The 20,058-nt window shown below is 42.7% G+C and overlaps 1 protein-coding gene across 1 annotated transcript in view; it reads right to left on the bottom strand.

Annotated features, from left to right (window-relative positions):
- Positions 1–4,762: 4,762 nt before the first annotated feature.
- The window catches only part of KCNK12 (potassium two pore domain channel subfamily K member 12), a 206,465-nt gene continuing 191,169 nt past the window's right edge, over positions 4,763–20,058 (bottom strand). Inside the window, exon 3 of the mRNA XM_040351585.1 lies at positions 4,763–4,846. Coding sequence (XP_040207519.1) covers positions 4,795–4,846 — 52 coding nt within the window. The 3' untranslated portion in view covers positions 4,763–4,794. The remainder of the gene's footprint in view (positions 4,847–20,058) is intronic.

Below are 20,058 nucleotides of genomic sequence, written 5' to 3' on the forward strand. Positions count from 1 at the left end.
AGTTTTTCTGGGTGATAAACAGCCAAAGCTGATTTTTATTTCTGCATAAATTAGGTCACTGACAGAGTTGCTGTCAGTAGGTGTCAGTGGTAATTTTGCCAAAGGGGTGCGAGTACTCTTTTTGGCAATATTAGGTAATATTAGGTTATAAATGATCATGTTAGGTTATAAATGATCATGTTACTTCTGGCTATTATTAATAGTCGTGCATGCTTGGGTAGGACATAAAAATATGGGTACTAACCTTGTTGAGGCTCTCTCTCCACCTTGGCTTTGGCCCTGGGGAGGTGTATTGTCTGTAGTCTGAACAGATGGGCCTGTAGTTTGTATTGGAGCCTAACTTTGTGCTAAAGTCTTGAATGAAGCCAAAAGTGATCCATGGAAGCTTCCTGCCTCATAGATGGAGAAGCTGAAGCAAGAAGGAGAACTAGGAAGAAAGACCCTGCTGGTGAAAGTAGCTGGGAATTATCTGGACCCTCGCAGGGGCCTGGTGACTTTCTTGGCTTGATGCAAGGGGGAATCTGTTAGCCAGCTGAAGTTCTGCTATTTACAGTGCCCATTTCAGTTCAAATGCCCTTTACATTGTACAGGCTGTAAGTGCCCCTAACTCCCTCTCCCTGTGGGGATAAGAAAAAATCTTGAAAAACCCAAGAAAGTGTCTGGCAGCCAATGTTTTCTCAAATCCCCATAGACTTCACCTTGGGTTAAATGCTAGCCCACCTGGTACCGAATATGCCCCTGCAGGTCAGGATGGTGCTACACAATATAGACTCACTGAAAGTTCAGTTTTGAACAGAGGTAAGCACGCTTGCCACACTCTCCTGTATGACATGGTGATTGGCTACTGAGTTTCCATTAGTGGCATTATAAGGAGGCAGGGGGATTGTCATGCATTCATTCAAAACACAAGAATTCCTGGATTTCTCAGGGCTTTGGAGCAGGAGGGGGGATGTTGGGTGCAGAGTAGTTACGTTTAAGCACTTTATAGCATTTGCTTTAAAGCTAATCTGTTTCCTTGAATGCAGTTTAATAGTTCAGTGAGGGCTTGCTGATTTAATGCTTGTTAAGAATATGTAAACATTTGACTTGGCTCAGCCACAGGTTGAATGTAAGGCCTCTTTTTCCTGTTAGTATATGCAGCAGGGTATCCAGGGTATCTTTTCTTGGTGAATTGCCACCAGAAACATGATTGCCCTTAGGCTGTTCACAGATGAACAACAGGTATAGCGATATCTGCCCATCTATGCAGGACTCCACCACCCATGTCTCCACCATCTATGCATGACTCCACCCAGACTCAACCACCCATGACTCCACTATCTATGCATGACTCCACCCATGACTCCACCATCTATGCATGACTCCACCCAGACTCCACCACCCATGACTCCACCATCTATGCATGACTCCACCCAGACTCCACCATCTATGCATGACTCCACCATCTATGCATGACTCCACCCAGACTCCACCACCCATGACTCCACCATCTATGCATACCTCCACCCAGACTCCACCACTCATGACGCCACCATCTATGCATGACTCCACCCAGACTCCACCAACCATGACTCCACCATCTATGCATGACTCCACCACCCATGACTCCACCACCCATGACCCCATCATCTATTCATGAGCACCCAGGCACACTGCAAACCTTTCCCAGCTCTTCATGGCACCTTGGATCTCTTATTTTCCCCAAAGAGGAAAAAGATGATCATTTCATTCAAGTTGAGTAAGTCCCTTTGTTCCAGCAAGTTAAAACATCTCCCTGCTCTACAAAGGGACTGACATTTTATAACTGTGTGTATCTCTGCTTGGGGAAATTCACCTTCTCTAATTATATATACTACATATTAAATGTGGAGCTGGCTATCATGATATGTGAATAAATAAAATATATCTATTCGTGCTTAATCAATTCCTCTTATAAATAATACATCATCAATTAAACTTTTTTCTCTTTTCCTCTTTCAGAAAGTATCAATTCATATATTTACATATAATAATTTATATTTAATCAAATTCATACAATGATAAAGTGCAACATTTCAAATGCTCCCAGTAATTGTGCAATATAATTTATCTGACATTAAACTACAAATTAATTAAAACTAAAGTGCAAAAAGCCTCCACACATCTGTGACAATTTGCTAATAAATACTGGGAACACTTTATCATTGTATGAATTTGATGAAACATTATTACATGTACCGTATTTATCGGCTTATAACACACGCCGGTGTATAACACGCACCCCAATTTTAAGAGGGAATTTTCTGGAAAAACACATTTTTTTAATAAACAACTTTGAAGCAATCTAAGCCAGTCTCTGGGGTGTCCCTCAGGCCTCGTACACACGACCGAGTTTCTCGGCAAGAAACTTGCTGGGAGATATTTTTTTGCCAAGGAAACCGGTCGTGTGTACATTTTCGTCAAGGAAACTGTCGAGAAACTCGACGAGCCAAAAAGAGAGCAAGTTCTCTATTTCCTCGACGGGAATGGAGAAACTTGCCTTGTCGAGTTCCTCGACAGCCTGACAAGGAACTCGACGAGGAAAACGATGTGTTTCGCCCGTCGAGTTCCTCGGTCGTGTGTACGAGGCTTCAGACTTTCCTGACAGATATAACATTATAGACCTTAGCTGCCCACAGGGGATATTTGTCCTTCGTGCTGTGGAATACCTTGAGATATTTTTCATAGTTATATTCATAGCTCAACTGCAGCCATAATTAGCTTGTGGACAGTGTCATAGCTAACATAAATTCCTTGCTCTGGAACACTTTTCAAGACAGCCAGGTGGGCTGGTATTTTTTGCAAAGTTTGGGGAGTTTGTGTGTTTCACTGAGGGGACATGGAGCTCCTACAAAGAGAAAGGTTGCTGCTGATCCATTCAATATTATTCAGGAGGGAGTACAGTTCAGGGTCCATTTTTGTGACCTCTACACTTACCTCTAACACATACCTCGGAGGGGAAGGAGGGGGACGAGCGCCCGCCGGAAATCACCAAGCCGTCATCTCCTCTCCACTCGGCTCTCACGTCACACACGCACAGTCCCGCCTCCGCCATCGGCATTGGACCATCTCCTGTGATAGACAGAACACTGGTCCAATGCTGGTGGCGGAGGCGGGACTGTGCGTGTGTGACGTGACAGCAGAGTGAGAGCCGAGAGGAGATGACGGCTCGGTGATTTCCGGCGGGCGCTCGTCCCCTCCTTCACAGGAGATGGTCCAATGCCGATGGCGGAGGCGGGACTGTGCGAGTGTGACGTGAGAGCCGAGAGGAGATGGCGGCTCGGTGATTTCCGGCGGGCGCTCGTCCCCCTCCTTTACAGGAGATGGTCCAATGCCGATGGCGGAGGCGGGACTGTGCGTGTGTGACATGACAGTCGAGTGAGAGCTGAGAGGAGATGACGGCTCTGTGATTTTCGGCAGGCGCCCGTCCCCCTCCTTCCCCTCCGAGGTATGCTATCAGCGTATAACGCGCACCCACGATTTTCTCCTGATTTTATGGGGGAAAAAAGTGCGTGTTATACGCCGATAAATACGGTATATATATGAATTGATATTTTCTGGATGAGGAAAGGAGAAAAATGAGGATGTCCGGTGATAGTTCTTCTTTACATTTTTTCTGTAAAGGTGAGTTGACTCTGCAAGTGCAGTTACTCCAGAGCTTAGCAAAAGAGCAGAAGCTCTGCTGACGTCCATCATCCAATCATGTGCAAGCAAAAATGTTGTTGTTTTTTTTTTCTCCTTGGTTGGATATTCTTTGCAAAATGAAGCTTTACGACATTTATTAAAGGAGTTCTCTAAGCTAAAACGTTTAACCCCCGCTGTGCCCGGGCTGTAAAACTATACAAAATAAACTTTCACTTACCTGCCTACGATCCCCCGTTGTTCTGATATCGCCGTCCCGTTCTCCGGTCCCGGTCTGTTCCACTTCCTGCGGGTCGGTGACTCACAGTGCGCTCACCGACCCGCAGGAAGTGGAAGAGACCGGGACCGGAGAACGGGACGGCGATATCGGAACAACGGGGGATCGTAGGCAGGTAAGTGAAAGTTTATTTTGTATAGTTTTACAGCCCGGGCACAGCGGGGGTTAAACGTTTTAGCTTAGAGAACTCCTTTAAGTCCTGGAGCAACTACACTTTGAAAAATGCGCAGTCTATTTGCTTTTAGTAAATCAACCCCATAATGTCTCATGTTTTTCATGTGCAGTAAGAGAGCATCACAAATGGAACCAGTAAAACAAAAGACTTTTCTATTTTTCTTTTTTTTTTTTTTAGAAATATCATTTTATCTATTTTTTTTCCTTCTTAGCAATTAGCACTTTTACAGCAATATGTTGTAATCATGCATAAATTAATAATCAATAGCTTAAATATATCAGAAAAGCATTCTTTGAGTTGCATATTCATTCCATGAAGCACTTAGTGATCAAGAGACAGAAAAAAAACAATAGACAAATGAGATCTTGTACATAGGCAGTCATTATAAACTCTAATTGACAAAAAAATTAGTAGATGCTTTTAGGGAAAAAAAATGTTATGCAGAAGTTCCATTGATGTCCCATTAAAATTGTAATAATCCCCTTAAAAAAATATACAAAAAGAGCATTGCAGATCTTAAAAATGATATTTTGTGCTTTGACATGCCAGCAGTTAATGAAGGACCTGGAGAGAGAATGTTCATGTCTTCTGTACAGGACTGTAAAAGGTTTATTTTTTATTGTGTGACATCTTTAGTTATAGCAATTAAAAAAAGGAAAAAAAAAAAAAGAATAAAATGCATTCAGTTTCGAGTAGTAGGAAGTCCAAAACACTGGTTCTTGCTGCTTGAATACCTGTCACACACAAAAAAAAAACATGACTGGGATTTAATGGTCAATTTTTATTTAATGCACTGTACTAATTTATTATTTGTTGTGATGGTTTTTATTCTGCATGCATTGTGGAAATGTAATTTGCTGAATGTAGGTTGTTTAGCTCAGGTTAGTTCCTTTTTTATTTTTTACATTTATGATCAAGCTTGATCCTACATTTGATCTACCACCATCATCCACACACATGGGGTTGATACTTAGAAAATTAAATGTGAGTTTTTTATTTTTCAAATTTGGGAACGTGATCAAGATAGAAGACATGATAAAATACTGTATATGCATGAAAAAGTGAATGTGTGAGATGTGATAATGGTAGAATTACAAACATGCCATCCAAGGTAAAGAAGCAACGCTTTGCCTCCTGGGCCAATTCTGACACTTCTCTCATATATATAAAAATCTGTGTTTTTTTTTTTGCTAGAAAATTACTTAGAAATCCCAAACATTTTATATGTATATATATAAATATAAATATATATATATATATATATATATATATATATATATATATATATATATATATATATATATATTAGCAGAGGCCTTAGAGAACAAAATAGTCGTCGTTGCAATTTTTTATGTCATAGCAATTCTTCAAATTACACTTTAATGAAAAACAAAAACAAAACACTATATATAGCCAAATTTTGGTAAAATATGAACAATGATGTTACGCTGAGTAAATAGATACCCAACATGTAACGCTTTAAAATTTTGCATGCTCGCAGAATGGCGCCAAACTATGCCCCATCGGCGAAGCTTTAAAAATTTCTACAAGTTACCAGTTTAGAGTTACAGAGGAGATCTGGTGCTAAAATTATTGCTTTCACTCTGATGTTCGTGACGATACCTCACATGTGTGGTTTGAACACCGTTTACATATGTGGGTGTGGACCCCCAATTAGTAAATAGAGTCCACTTGTGTGTAATTTAATCTCAGTATAAATACAGCTGTTCTGTGAAGCCCTCAGAGGTTTGTTGGATAACCTTAGTGCTTGATTCGTTTGCAATGCCCTTTAGGCAATCAAATACCCGTAATAGCAATGGGCCACATCCCAAATAGTCTGAATTGTTAAGGAATATGAATAATGGGCTTTGAAGGCACGTATAAAAGTAATATATTTTAATAGTCTAGATTAAAAAATTCACAACATCGTACAAACACAATAACATTCTAAGAGATGAGTTGGACTCAATGTGGTTCTCCTGCAGGGTATAATAGGTAATACTTCCTGTGTGACAATAGTTGAAATATGCCCACACAATGTATGCTCCTCTCAGAATGGGTTCCATGTGTCCTCTTAAATATAAAACAATTCTGCTCTACATGTTTTGCGAACCTTGGTGAACAAACAGCATCATGAAGACCAAGAAACACACCAGACAATTTAGAGATAAAGTTGTGGAAAAATTGAAAGCAGGGTTAGGTTATATAAAAAATATTCCAAGCTTTGAACATCTCACAGAGCACTGTTCAATCCATCATCCAAAAATGGAAAGAGTATGGCACAACTGCAAGCCTACCAAGACATGGCCATCCACCTAAATAGACAGGCCGGGCAAGGAGGAGAACATTCATCAGAGAAGCAGCCAAGAGGCCCATGTTAACTCTGGAGGAGCTGCAGAGATCCACAGCTCAGGTGGGAGAATCTGTCCACAGGACAACTATTAGTCGTGCACTCCACAAATCTGACCTTTATAAAAGAGTGGCCAAAAGAAAGCCATTGTTGAAAGATAGACATAAGAAGTCCCACTTGCAGTTTGCGAGAAGCCATGTGGGGGACACAGCAAACATGTGGAAGAAGGTGCTCTGGTCAGATGAGACCAAATTCGAACATTTTAGCCTAAAAGCAAAACGCTATGTGTGGCAGAAACCTAACACCGCACATCACCCTGAACACACCATCCCCACCGTGAAACATGGTGGTGGCAGCATCATGTGGTGGGGATGCTTTTCTTCAGCAGGGACAGGAAAGCTGGTCAGAGTTTAATGCTTTTATTGGTAGCCGGCTTGACTACTGTAATGCGCTATACATGGGGTGTCCAAAAATCCTTCTGCATAAGCTTCAGCTGATCCAAAACGCTGCAGCTAGGTTATTAACTGGTGTGGGTCGTCGGGAGCATATTACACCGTCTCTGAAAGCCCTGCATTGGTTACCGGTTGCTGATCGGGTTTTGTTCAAAGTGGGTTGTATCTTCCACAAAGCTATCCACAAGATAGGCCCAGGGTATCTACAAGAAAAATTTAACTGTTATGTTCCCAACAGAGCGTTGAGATCTGCTAATCAGGTCAATTTGACTGTCCCCAGGTTTAGAAAGACTACATGTGGAGGGAGGACACTGGATGCGCAGGGATCAATATTCTGGAATTCTCTACCTCTATACATAAGATGTGAGACGGATTTATAAAAATTTAGGAAGTTTTTAAAAACTTTTTTATTTTCTCAAGTGTATGGTCCTAATTAGGGTAAGATATTAGAACTTCAGTTTTTAAATGGTTAGTATGTGGTTTTATATAATTATCGTACAGTAATAAGAGACTGTTTGTATTTGTATATGTCGGTTCTATGAGCGCATCGAGGCCTTTTGGGTAATGACTGCGCTCCCAATAAGCATTTTTATAAATAAATAAATAAATAAGAGTTGATGGGAAGATGGATGGAGCCAAACATAGGGCAATCTTAGAAGAAAACTTGTTAGAGTCTGCAAAAGACTTGAGACTGGGGCAGAGGTTCACCTTCCAGCAGGACAACAACCCTAAACATACAGTCAGAGCTACAATGGAATGGTTTAGAGCAAAGCATATTCATGTGTTAGAATGGCCCAGTCAAAGCCCAGACCTAAATCCAATTGAGAATCTGTGACAAGACTTGAAAATTGCTGTTCACAGACGCTCTCCAACCAATTAAATAGCTTGAGCTATTTTGCAAAAAAAAAAGGGCAAAAATGTCCCTCTCTAGATGTGCAAAGCTGGTAGAGACATCCCCAAAAAGACTTGTAGATGTAGTGAAAGGAGGTTCTACAAAGTTTTGACTCTGGGGGGCTGAATACAAATGCCCCCCACACTTTTCAGATTATCATTTTCCTTCCACTTCACAATGATGTGCCACTTTGTGTTGGTCTATCACATAAAATCCCAATACAATACATTTATGTTTTTGGTTGTAGCATGACAAAATGTGGAAAATTTCAAGAGGTATGAATACTTTTTCAAGGCACTGGAAAGGCTCGTACACACGATCCAATTTTATGGCCAAAATTGTCTGATGGAAGTGTTGTGTCAGATAATCCGACTGTGTGTATGCACCATCAGACAATTGTTGGAAGAATTAACGACAACAAATGTTGGCTGTTCACGCTCACCAACTCTCTGGCAATAAATCTGTTATCGTGTGTACGCAAGTCCATCCAACAAAAATCCAAAGTACAAACACACTTGCTCGAAACCAATTCTAAACATCAGACAATAGCAGAAGTTGCCCAAAAGGTGGTGGTAAAGAGCTGAAAAAACACGTGGTTTGGTCAATGTTGGCTGAAAATGTTGTGCCATGTGTATGCAGAACAAGTTCAGGGCCAACGCTCTTCGGACCAAAATCCACGGAAAATTCTGATGGAAGTCCGATCGTGTGTACGAGGCTTTAGTGCTTTCGATTGAGGCTAGTACACACTATAAAGGAATATGTTTTTTTTTTTTTATTTCAAAGGTTTACAACCACTTAAAAGCCTATGTTTTGTCATCAAATTTTAGTCCTCCTGCTCAGCCACATCACTCATTCATTCACAGAGATATATGAATGAATGAACTACGAGTCCTGTCTTCCACCGCAGCAGATGGACTTGTAGTTCTCAATGAATGCCAATACAATAGTGACCACATTTGCAGTTCTTCCTCCAGCTCTTCAACTGAAAGTCCATATCTCGGTACAGACATAGGGCCAGATTCACAGTTGAGATACGCCGGAGTATCTACTGATACTCCGGCGTATTTTCAAATTTGCCGCGTCGTATCTTAATTTGTGATTCACAAACAAGATACGACGGCTTTTGGCTAAGATCCGACAGGCTTACGGCTTCGTACGCCTTCGGATCTTAGGCTGCAATACTTCGGCCGCCGCTGGGTGGAGTTCGCGTCGTTTTCCTGCTTCGGGTATGCAAATGAGCTTTTACGGCGATCCATGACGGTTTTCGCGTTCGTTACGTCGTCGCTAGTAATTTTTTCCCGTCGCAAAGTTAAACCTGCTTTTACATGGCTTAACTTTAGACGAGCCATGTTAAAGTATGGCCGTCGTTCCCGCGTCGAATTAAATTTTTTTTGCGTAAGACGTCCGGGAATACGAAAGTACGTTACGCACGTCGCCGTTCAAAAAAACTGACGTCACTTCGCACAAAACACGGCGGGAATTTCAAAATGGAGCATGCGCAGTACGTCTGGCGCGGGAGCGCGCCTAATTTAAATGGTACACGCCCCATTTGAATTAGGCGGGCTTGCGCCGGACACCTTTACGTTACACCGCCGTAAGTTTACAGGCAAGTGCTTTGTGAATCAAGCACTTACGCTGAAAACTTGCGGAGGTGTAACGTAAACGGGATACGTTACGCCGCGGCGCAGGTACGTGAATCTGGCCTATAGAGCTTAACCACTTAACCCCCGGGCCATATTGCTGGTCAAAGACCAGAGCACTTTTTGCAATTCGGGACTGCGTCGCTTTAACTGACAATTGCGCTGTCAAGCGATGTGGCTCCCAAACAAAATTGGCGTCCTTTTTTCCCCACAAATAGAGCTTTATTTTGGTGGTATTTGATCACCTCTGTGGTTTTTAGTTTTTGCGCTATAAACAAAAATAGAGCGACAATTTGAAAAAAAAATAATATTTTTTACTTTTTGCTATAATAAATATCCCCCAAAAATATATATATAAAAAAAAGAATTTTCCTCAGTTTAGGCCGATACGTATTCTTCTACATATTTTTTGTAAAAAAAAAATCGCAATAAGCATTTATTGATTGGTTTGCGCAAAAGTTATAGCGTTTACAAAATAGGGGGTATTTTTATGGCATTTTTATTAATATTTTTTTTTTTTACTAGTAATGGTGGCGATCAGTGTTTTTTTTTCGGTACTGTGACATTATGGTGGACACTTTTGACACATTTTTGGGACTATTGGCATTTTTATAGCGATCAGTGCTATAAAAATGCATTGGATTACTATAAAAATGCCACTGGCAGTGAAGGGGTTAACACTAGGGGGCGGCAGGGATGGACTGGCCATAGGGACTACAGGGAGTTTCCCGGTGGGCCGATGGCTCAGTGGGCCATTTTTTAAAACAGAGATGCTGCTTGGAGGACTTTTTTTAACGCCCTGGCAGCGCCCCAGTGTGAAAGCACTCAGGCTTTTACACTGGGACTGCAGCGGAAGCATTTTTAAGTCGCTTTACAGGCGCTATTTTTAGCCCAAAAGCGCCTAAAAAACGCCTCAGTGTAAAAAGTGGTCCTACACTCACCCCCTCTCTTTTACACTCACCCCCCTCTCTCACCCCCTTTCCCTCAACCCTCCCTCTCTCTCTCACCCTCTCATGATATACAATAATGGATGTAGGGGCCTTTTGGTGGGCGTGATTTTTCGTTGGGGTGGGGGCAGCATTTTATTGAATTAAAGTGGGCCGGTCTGGATGAAGTCCAGGGCCAAATTTTTGTCCCAGTCCAGCCCTGGGGGGCGGGGAAAGGGTTAAGTATGTTCCCTGGGTGTGTTCTAACTGTAGGGGGGGTGGTCTCACTAGGGATAATAACTGATTGCTGTTCATACATTGTCCCCCTGACAGGACCGGGAACTGTGTGTTTACACACACAGCTTCCGGTGCCCGCTCTGTAACGAGCGATCACGTGTGCCTGGCGGCGATCGCGCCCGCCAGGCACGCGCACGGGAGTCGGGGGCGAGCAGGGGGCCTGCACGTGCCCCTAGTGGCCTGCGCGAGAGCCGACGTTATATTACGTGCTTACGTGCAGGGGAGCTGACCTGCCGCCGTAAAACTGCGGCGGCTGGTCGGCAAGAGGTTAAAGAAGGGTCTGCAGGAATTGCTCCTGGGGTCCACTGGTGGCGGTTGCAATGCTTTTTAGGCTCATTCGCAAAAAAATAATAAATGCAAATTTTTTTTTGTGGCAAATATGGGTGCATTTATTGTTTTTTTTTATGTAAAAGTGGACTAATGCCTTGTACACACAATTTTCACGACGAGAAAACTGCCATTTTTTATATTGGTCGCGAAAACCGGTCGTGTGTATGCTCCCTAGCAGTTTTCTCGACTAAACAACTGCCTGAAAAAAAAATTGAAACCAGCTCTCTTTTTTGCGAAAAACGGTTGTGTGTATGCTTTTCCAAAGGGAAAAAAATGTGAATGCTCAGAATCAAGTATGCTTCCCAAAAGCAGCCCAAAGGGTAGTGCCATTTGAAAGGAACTTCCCCTTTATCGCCCTATCGTACGTGTTGTACATAACCATGCTTTTGTCAGACATTTTTTTGCATGAACGTGTTAATGCAAGTCAGGCTGGAGAGAAATCACGTCGGGAAAAACTTCGCTTTTTTTCCTGACGAGAAAAATGGACATGTGTACAAGGCATTAGCCTTTAAATCTAAGGTTACAATAATAAGCAACACAATATTTTTTTCTTTGGGAAAGAAATTGCTTCTTTTAGTGGTGTAATTTTTTAGAAAGGAAGACCACCGTTTTATGTTTAATAAACCCGTGTGCCTTGAAGAATAAATCAAACAGGTATTCCAGACTGGCAAAATTATCAGAAGAAAGTAGACACCTTCTGCAGAGCAGATGACCTGATCCGCTTGTACTCGGATGGCCCACTGACTGTTAATGATTTTCTGCCGCTGACTTAATCAAAGAGCATTCAATGGAGGCCTCCGATTATAAATCTTTGTGACATGTCACAAGTAAAATTAATTTCCTCTTACATTAGCTGGATCTGAAGCCAGGCATCATTTTCCCTATGTCAACGTTTCTGCTGGCTCATATGCTTCAAATGAATATGTTAATGGAACGCTATGACAGATAAGCCATTTATATAAAAAGTTGACTTTATGGTATTGCTTTCATCCAACCTTTTTTTATATATATATTGAATTTTGAAGAACATAAATCTGTTAGGGGCTTTCAGTCCGTCAAAATAAATTTGGTGTTGTCACTTTCCCCTTCTGTGTATGTTATCGTATCTCTATTAATATTTCTCTATTTTTGAGGATTTCCTCTAGTCCAGGGGTCTCAAACTCAAATTACCTGAGGGCCACAAGACAAGTTTTCATATGCCATGGGGGGCCGCATGCAAACTTTCAAACTTCAAAAACAACAGTACTGGTGTCAGCGAACACATTATTAACCCCCAGCACTGGTGTCAGCGAGCGCATTATTACCACCAGCACTGGTGCAAGTCAGGGTTTGACAAATTTGCTTGGAATCTAGGAGCCAGCTAAAAAAGTTAGGAGCCAGAAAACGCACCCCGTCCCGACGAGCTTGCGCGCAGAAGCAAACACATACGCGAGCAGCGCCCGCATATGTAAACGGTGTTCAAACCACACATGTGAGGTATCGCCGCGATTGGTAGAGTGAGAGCAATAATTCTAGCACTAGACCTCCTCTGTAACTTAAAACATGCAACCTGTAGATTTTTTTAAACGTCGCCTATTAAGATTTTAAAGGGTAAAAAAGTTTGTCGGCATTCCACAAGCGGACGCATATTTGAAGCGTGACATGTTGGGTATGAATTTACTCGGCGTAACATTATCTTTCATAATATTAAAAAAAATGGGGATAACTTTACTGTTCTCTTATTTTTTAATTAAAAAAAGTGTCATTTTTTCCCAAAAAAGTGCGCTTGTAAGACCGCTGCGCAAATACGGCGTAACAAAGTATTGCAACGATCGCCATTTTATTCTCTAGGGTGTTAGGATAAAAAATATATATAATGTTTGGGGGTTCTAATTAGAGGGAAGAAGATGGCAGTGAAAATAGTGTAAAATGACATTAGAATTGCTGTTTAACTTGTAATGCTTAACTTGTAATACCAATGCCACCACCAGATGGCGCCAGCTCACATCTGGTGGAAATAACTTGTAATACCAACGGCGCGCCACCAGATGGCGCCAGCTCTTTGCTTCCCCCACTTCCGCCCTGCCTGCGGGCCATTTATAACTGGTCCGCGGGCCGCAAATGGCCCGCGGGCCGGTACTTTGAGACCACTGCTCTAGTCTCTAGAAAATTGTTAAAACTGAACTCTGGGCAGATATAAGACACGCAATCATTCAGCTCTGTAAACACTATTCAGCTACTGTATGTAACTAAATGTATTTTTAAATGCATATATTGCCAGGACCTTATTTTGACCTGGTATCAGACTCTGTACAGCAGAGCTGAAGTGTGAAGCCTCGTACACACGACCGAGTTACTCCTCGGGCGAAACACATAATTTTCCTCGTCGAGTTCCTTGTTAGGCTTGTCGAGGAACTCGACAAGCTTGCTTTGCGTACACACGGTCAAGACAAAATCTCCTCGTTCTCAAACGCGGTGACTACAACACATAGGACGGCAGGGGAAGTTCGATTCCACTTGCACAACTCTTGGGGCTGCTTTTGCTAATCTCATGTTACTGCGTGTTAAGTAAAAGTTTGGTGAGAGACTATTTGCACTTTTCAGTCTGTTACAGCTTTAAAAATGTGTTCTCTCCATTACAAATGCTACTTTTACTCCCGTCTCATACTTTATTATGAGCAAGCGCGGGTTCCTTAGCATACACACGCTCGAGTTTCTCGTCGGAAACCAGCCCGACGAGGAACTCGACAAGCCAATTTGACTCCCGTCGAGGAAAAAGAGAACTTGCTCTCTTTTTGGCTCGACGAGTTCCTCGACAGTTTCCTCGATGAAAAATGTACACACCACCAGTTTCCTTGGCAAAAAAACTCTCCCACCAAGTTTCTTGATGGATTCTGCCGAGGAAACTGGTCGTGTGTACGAGGCCTCTGAGGAAGAAACAGCACAAAAAGCCAATCAGTTTGATAGGAGGAGAAAGCAGAGTGAAGCCTCGTACACGTGGGCCAGAATCTCATCAGGAAAAAAACGTTGTTTTTCCTGACGAGATTCTTGGCAAGAATCTCTTGCCGCCCGAGTGAACAGACGCTCCTTTCAAAAGAACTGCGGTTCTTTTGGAAGGCAAGAACGCAGTGACGTCATCGCGTCATTCCTATGCCTAGGAAGCTACCGCGCATGCGTCAAAGTCATTTCGAGCATGCGTGGGTTTCCACGGCAGGAAAACTGGCGAGAATCACTGTGAGAAAATAGAGAGCAGGTTCTCTATTTTTCTCAACAATATTTTAGGCTAAGTAACTAAGTATAAAAGAGAAGAGAGGCACCTCTAAGTGTAGCAATATGGTTACATTTAATGAAGGCACAACATTTAGCAATGTATTTCTACACTTAGAGGTGCCTCTCTTCTCTTTTATACCCTGTAAAAAAAAATGCTTTGATATACAAGTGCTTTGGATTACAAGCATGTTTCTGGAACGAATTATGCTCGCAAACCAAATTTTTACTGTAGTGCAGTAATGGTAGATTGTGTTTTATTTTATCTTTGTCTAATGATTAGTTCTCATTATTTTTGGCTAGAATTTAGCTTTACCTACTTGCCACTGTAGCTTTACTGCTACAGTGCAAGCCAGCTGCGCAGAATCACATATATATATATATATATATACGTGATTCTGCTCATGGGGGCAAGGAGCGCGCACACCAGCTGTGCTGTGATTAGTCAAAGCACAAGCCAATCAGCAGGTGCCAGCCAATGTATGACTGCTGGCACCCACTGATCAGCGAGGAGGAAGACAAGGCAGAGCTCTGTCCTGTCAAGGGGGGAATAAAAGCAGGCACGTCCCTTAGTGAAAGAGCCTCACAGTACACACATAGACCAAGTCTTCCTGAAGACGAAACGTTGGGAGGCTGACGTGCTGACGTCACCGCGTATTGAGGACGTACCTTGTTTGTTTGCCGGCCGGCTGTTTCTGTCTCTGCTGTTTTTAAACTTCTTAATCGTAAGTGTTCTACTTGCTCTACTTTTAATAAATCCTGACGGTACTTCACTATGTGAGTTTGTATATCTTTTATTGGGACCTGGCTACCTGATCTCTGGATTGAAAGGACTAGCTTGGAACGCTTCTTTGCTGACAGCTGTAACACACTACCATGCATTAATGATCCCTTGAGGGTCGCTAAGTTCCGGTAAGGGTCAGTGTGTTTCTATGGTGGTGGTGCTTCAGTTTTACTTCACAGTGTCTGTCATTATTAGTCACCGGGAGAAAGCCAGTGTGTCTGTTTGCCATACGATTTTGCACTATTGTTGTTTTTCGTTTTTTTCCTTTTCTACTGGGCTGAGTCCATTGATGTGGGAGCTTCTCAACCGATCTATGTTGGATCTTCAATTGGATACATCACGGATTGCCTAGTTTGATCCCTAAGGATCTATTCTTCTGGTAAGGGTCAGCTTGAACGTGTTTACCCTGATATTGATCCAGCATTAGCTACGGAATTGGATTCGTTTCATACTGAGTGGACAATCTTATATATTTTCACTAATTTTATGTGTTCATATTTTATTGGGACTATTTACACATTTGACCTTTTGGTCATCATTACGAGGTGTTTTTAGCACAATTCCTTTTTATTCTATATGGTCTATTACATATAAGGGTTTCTTAGCGCAACTCCTATTTTTCACTATTCGTTTTTATGTTGTATAACATTTTGAGTTTGCTGCTTCTTTATTGAGTTTATTTTTGGTATGCGCATTTTTTCACTTTTTATACACACATAGACGCTGACTAGGCACACATTTAACCCTATGATTGCCCTAGATGTTTAACCCCTTCCTAGCCAGTGTCAGTACAGTGGCAGTGTATATTGTTAGCACTGATCACTGTATTAGTATCACTGGTTCCCACAATGTGTCAGTTAGTGTCAGAATGCTCACCGTACTATCGCAGTCCCGATATAAGTCGCTGATCGCCGTCATTACTAGTATAAAAAAATATAAATAATTCCAGTATATACTGCATACCAAGGGCGGCCCGTCCATTAAGGGCACACCCTCTCTCCAGCCACCCCCTCTATGTAGAATGGATAGATTCATGCATAAGTGCCGGTCAGACAGCAGGCAGGCAGGGGTCACAGTGGCTGCATTTGATGGGGCACAATGGCGGCATTTGATGAGTCACAGTGGCTGCAATTGACGGCACAGTGGCTGCAATTGACGGCACAGTGGCTGCAATTGACAGCACAGTGGCTGCAATTGATGGCACAGTGGCTACAATTGACGGCACAGTGGCTGCAATTGACGGCAAAGTGGCTGCAATTAACGGCACAGTGGCTGCAATTGACAGCACAGTGGCTACAATTGATGGCACAGAGGCTGCAATTGATGGCACAGTGGCGGCAATTGATGGCACAATGGCTGCAATTGATGGCACAGTGACTACGTTTGATGGCACAGAGGTTTAAATTGATGGAACAGAGGCTGCATGGACTACTGACACCATACAGACCAAAAGGTATGAACAGCATACCTCCCTCATTGATGACAAGTCCTCCATCTACAAAACTTATCAGTTCTGAACTGAAGTGGAGAAAGTGATTTTGCTAGGAGAAGTGAAGACATATGACAACGGGTGCCTGGTGATCAAACCCCTGACAGGATTTTATAAATTCTTTTGAATACTCTGATGCGCCGTCCGCCTACATATCCCAGTGTGCATTGCGGCAAAGTACGCCGCATGGTCCTATTGCTTTCGACGTGGACGTAAATGACGTAAATCCCTATTCACGGACGACTTACGCAAACAACGTACATTTTTCGAATTTCGACACAGGAACGACGGCCATACTTAACATTACTATTCCAGCTATTTGATGGAATAACTTTAGGCCTGATGATGCGTTACTTAAACGGCGTATCTGTACTGCGTCAGCCGGGCGTACGTTCGTGAATAGGCGTATCTAGTGATTTACATATTCTACGCCGACCGCAATGGAAGCGCTACCCAGCGGTCAGCCTAAAAATTACACCTTAGGATACGACGGTGTAAGACACTTACGCCGCTCGTATCTGAGCCTAATTTAAGCGTATCTGGTTTCCAGAATATGCTTAAATTAGCGCCGGTGCAAATTCAGACTTAGACTTGGCCTAAGTCTTTCTGAATCCACCTAATGCTCTTCTTCAGCAGGGACAGGGAAGTTGGTCAGAGTTGATGGGAAGATGGATGAATCCAAATACAGAGCAGATCTTAGAAGAAAACCTGTTTGAGTCTGCAAAATACGAGACTGGGGTGGAGGTTCACCTTCCAACAGGACAACGATCCTAAACATACAGCCAGAGCTACAATGGAATAGTTTAGATCAAAGCATATTTATGTGTTAGAATGGCCCAGTCAAAGTCCAGACCTAAATCCAATTGAGAATCTGTGGCAAGACTTTGGGGAGGGGGTGACCACGCTGACTAACCCCCAGCCAGAACGGCTCGGATGATGGTGGAAAGCTTACGGAGGAGGAACAGGAAGTGAGAAATTCAGACACAGAAAAAAACATTTAGAAGGGAAATCGAAGGAAAAGGTAAGTGAACCAACCTATTTAAAAAATAAAAAACAAACCTTTACAACACCTTTAAGTAATCCTGTTGATTTGCCTTTCACAAGCAAAGCAGGGTTTCACCTAAAGTAAACTAAAATAACTCTGTTGAGGTTTATTTGCTACAACTCATCAACATAAAAAGTATTTTCTCAAGCTGTCACTTCTATTTTAATCACTTAAAATTCTTAATCGTTCTAAATTTTTAAAGCCCCAAAATATTTCACAGTGCTGTATCCTACAATGAAATGCATAAAAAATAAACAAAATAAATCCAATAAGAAAGCCAATACACCCAGGAATATTCATGATGTGTTTTGTAACGCTTATCTCAAAGTTCTCAGTCCTTTTCTCCGGTTATTATTTTCTTACTTCATAAATTCATTTTCAGACTCTGACCTGACAGACATCCATATCCTTGATATATCTGGATGTGATGTAGTGATATGTGCCTAGGAAATAGTATGCAATTCCTGGCCAAATGTATCTCCAAATATCTGCATCTATGGTTTTTCATTTACCAAGGGACACAGGTCACAGCTAAATAGAGGATTTATATTTTTCTGAGAAATCCTCTTCAGATAAGACCTATTGCATGTTTGAGATAAGAGGCATGGCTTCTTTAAAGTGCATCTAAAGCAAAAACACCAAAACCTTTTTTTTTTATCATTTTTTTTTTATAAAGTGATGAGTTTGAAGTTTTGTCTATTTTTATTGCTACCCGTACCAACTTTGGGAGATTAACGCTGGTGACTATTGTCACCAAGAGAAAATTAAAGTGATTGTAAAGGTTCGTATTTTTTCACCTTAATGCATCGTATGCAGGGCCGGACTTACCATTGGGCTTGACTGTGCTTATGCCCATGGGCCCCGCCCAATAGGGGGCCCCTTACGTTTAAGTTTTTTTAATAATATGCCAGTCATTTAAAGTGGTTGTAATGTAAACCCTCGGACACAACGGCCCGGATTCAGATACAATGGTGTATCTATCGGCGGGCGTAACGTATCTCAGATACGTTACGCTGCCGTAAATTAGGGCGCAAGTTCCGTATTCAGAAAGAACTTGCGCCCTAAGTTACGGCGGCGTAACGTATGTGGTCCGGCGTAAGCCCGCCTAATTCAAATGTGGATGATGTGGGCGTGTTTTATAGAAATTAATTGTGACCCCACGTATGCGCCGTTCGTGAAAGAATCCTAGTGCGCATGCTCGAAATTACACCGCAAATCGTCAATGCTTTAGACGTGAACGTAACTTATGTACAGCCCTATTCGCGAACGACTTACGCAAACGACATAAAATGTAAAAAAATTGACGCGGGAACGACGTCCATACTTAACATAGGATATGCCTCATATAGCAGGGGTAACTTTACGCCGGAAAAAGCCTAACGTAAACGACGTAAAAAAATGCGCCGGGCGGACGTACGTTTCTGAATCGGCGTTGTAACGAGACCCTTGCTCGCTCGCTTCCGCTCTCTCGACACTCCTCTGCTACTATTGAGTCAGCTTGCAGATCCCAACGTCTGAGGCCTTGTACACACGAGCAGACATGTCCGATGAAAACGGTCCGCAGACCGTTTTCATCGGACATGTCTGCTGGGATCTTTTGGTCTGATGTGTGTACACACCATCAGACCAAAATCCCCGCGGACAGAGAACGTGGTGACGTAGAAGACACCGACGTTCTCTGACACAGGAGTTCAATGCTTCCACGCATGCATCGAAGCAATTCGACGCATGCGCGGGATTTCGGGCCAGCGGACATGTCCAATGCGTCGTACTAACCATCGGACATGTCCGACGGACAGGCTTCCAGTGGACAAGTTTCTTAGCATGCTAAGAAACTTTTGTCCGCTGGAAACCTGTCCGCTGGGCCGGAAAACTGTCCGGTAGGTCCTACACACGGTCGGACATGTCCGCAAAAACTTGTCCGACGGACCAGTTTCAGCAGACATGTTCAGTCGTGTGTACGAGGCCTGATGGTTCAGTCATCCAAGGCTCCGGGATCCGAACTACAGCTATGTGCCGTTCGGAATCCATTAGAACAAACACCAGGCAGGCTATATGTAAGTTCAAACAGGAAGACCTTTATTGGAAGTACACAACACACTTTTAAACAGAATTTGGAATATCCCGCCCCCAACAACTGCTTTCCTATTGGTCAATTGTAAAGTACATGTAGTCCTCCTTCAGGTCCTCCTTAGCCATGCAAATGAGGACTTGAAAATGAGTCAGCAGGGATTGGTCCGATAGCTTGATTACAAGGACTGTTATGTGTAATGAGACAGAAGCCCCAGGGGGCAATCAATGTACACACTGCCCTGTAGCCAGCGCTTCTGCTGGGGCACCAGATGAGATACTCTGGACTTGCTGCTGATCACCATTTCCCAGCCTTCCAGCACCTGTCTCAACTCCCCTTTCTGAGACCTTCATGCTATTAGCTTGTCTCGCTGCCTGGGGGACCTCCTGTGCGTTCTGGCATTCTAGCGCTCGCAGTGCCCTCT

The sequence above is a fragment of the Rana temporaria genome, chromosome 4 (assembly GCF_905171775.1).
Source record: "Rana temporaria chromosome 4, aRanTem1.1, whole genome shotgun sequence".
NCBI lineage: Eukaryota > Metazoa > Chordata > Amphibia > Anura > Ranidae > Rana > Rana temporaria.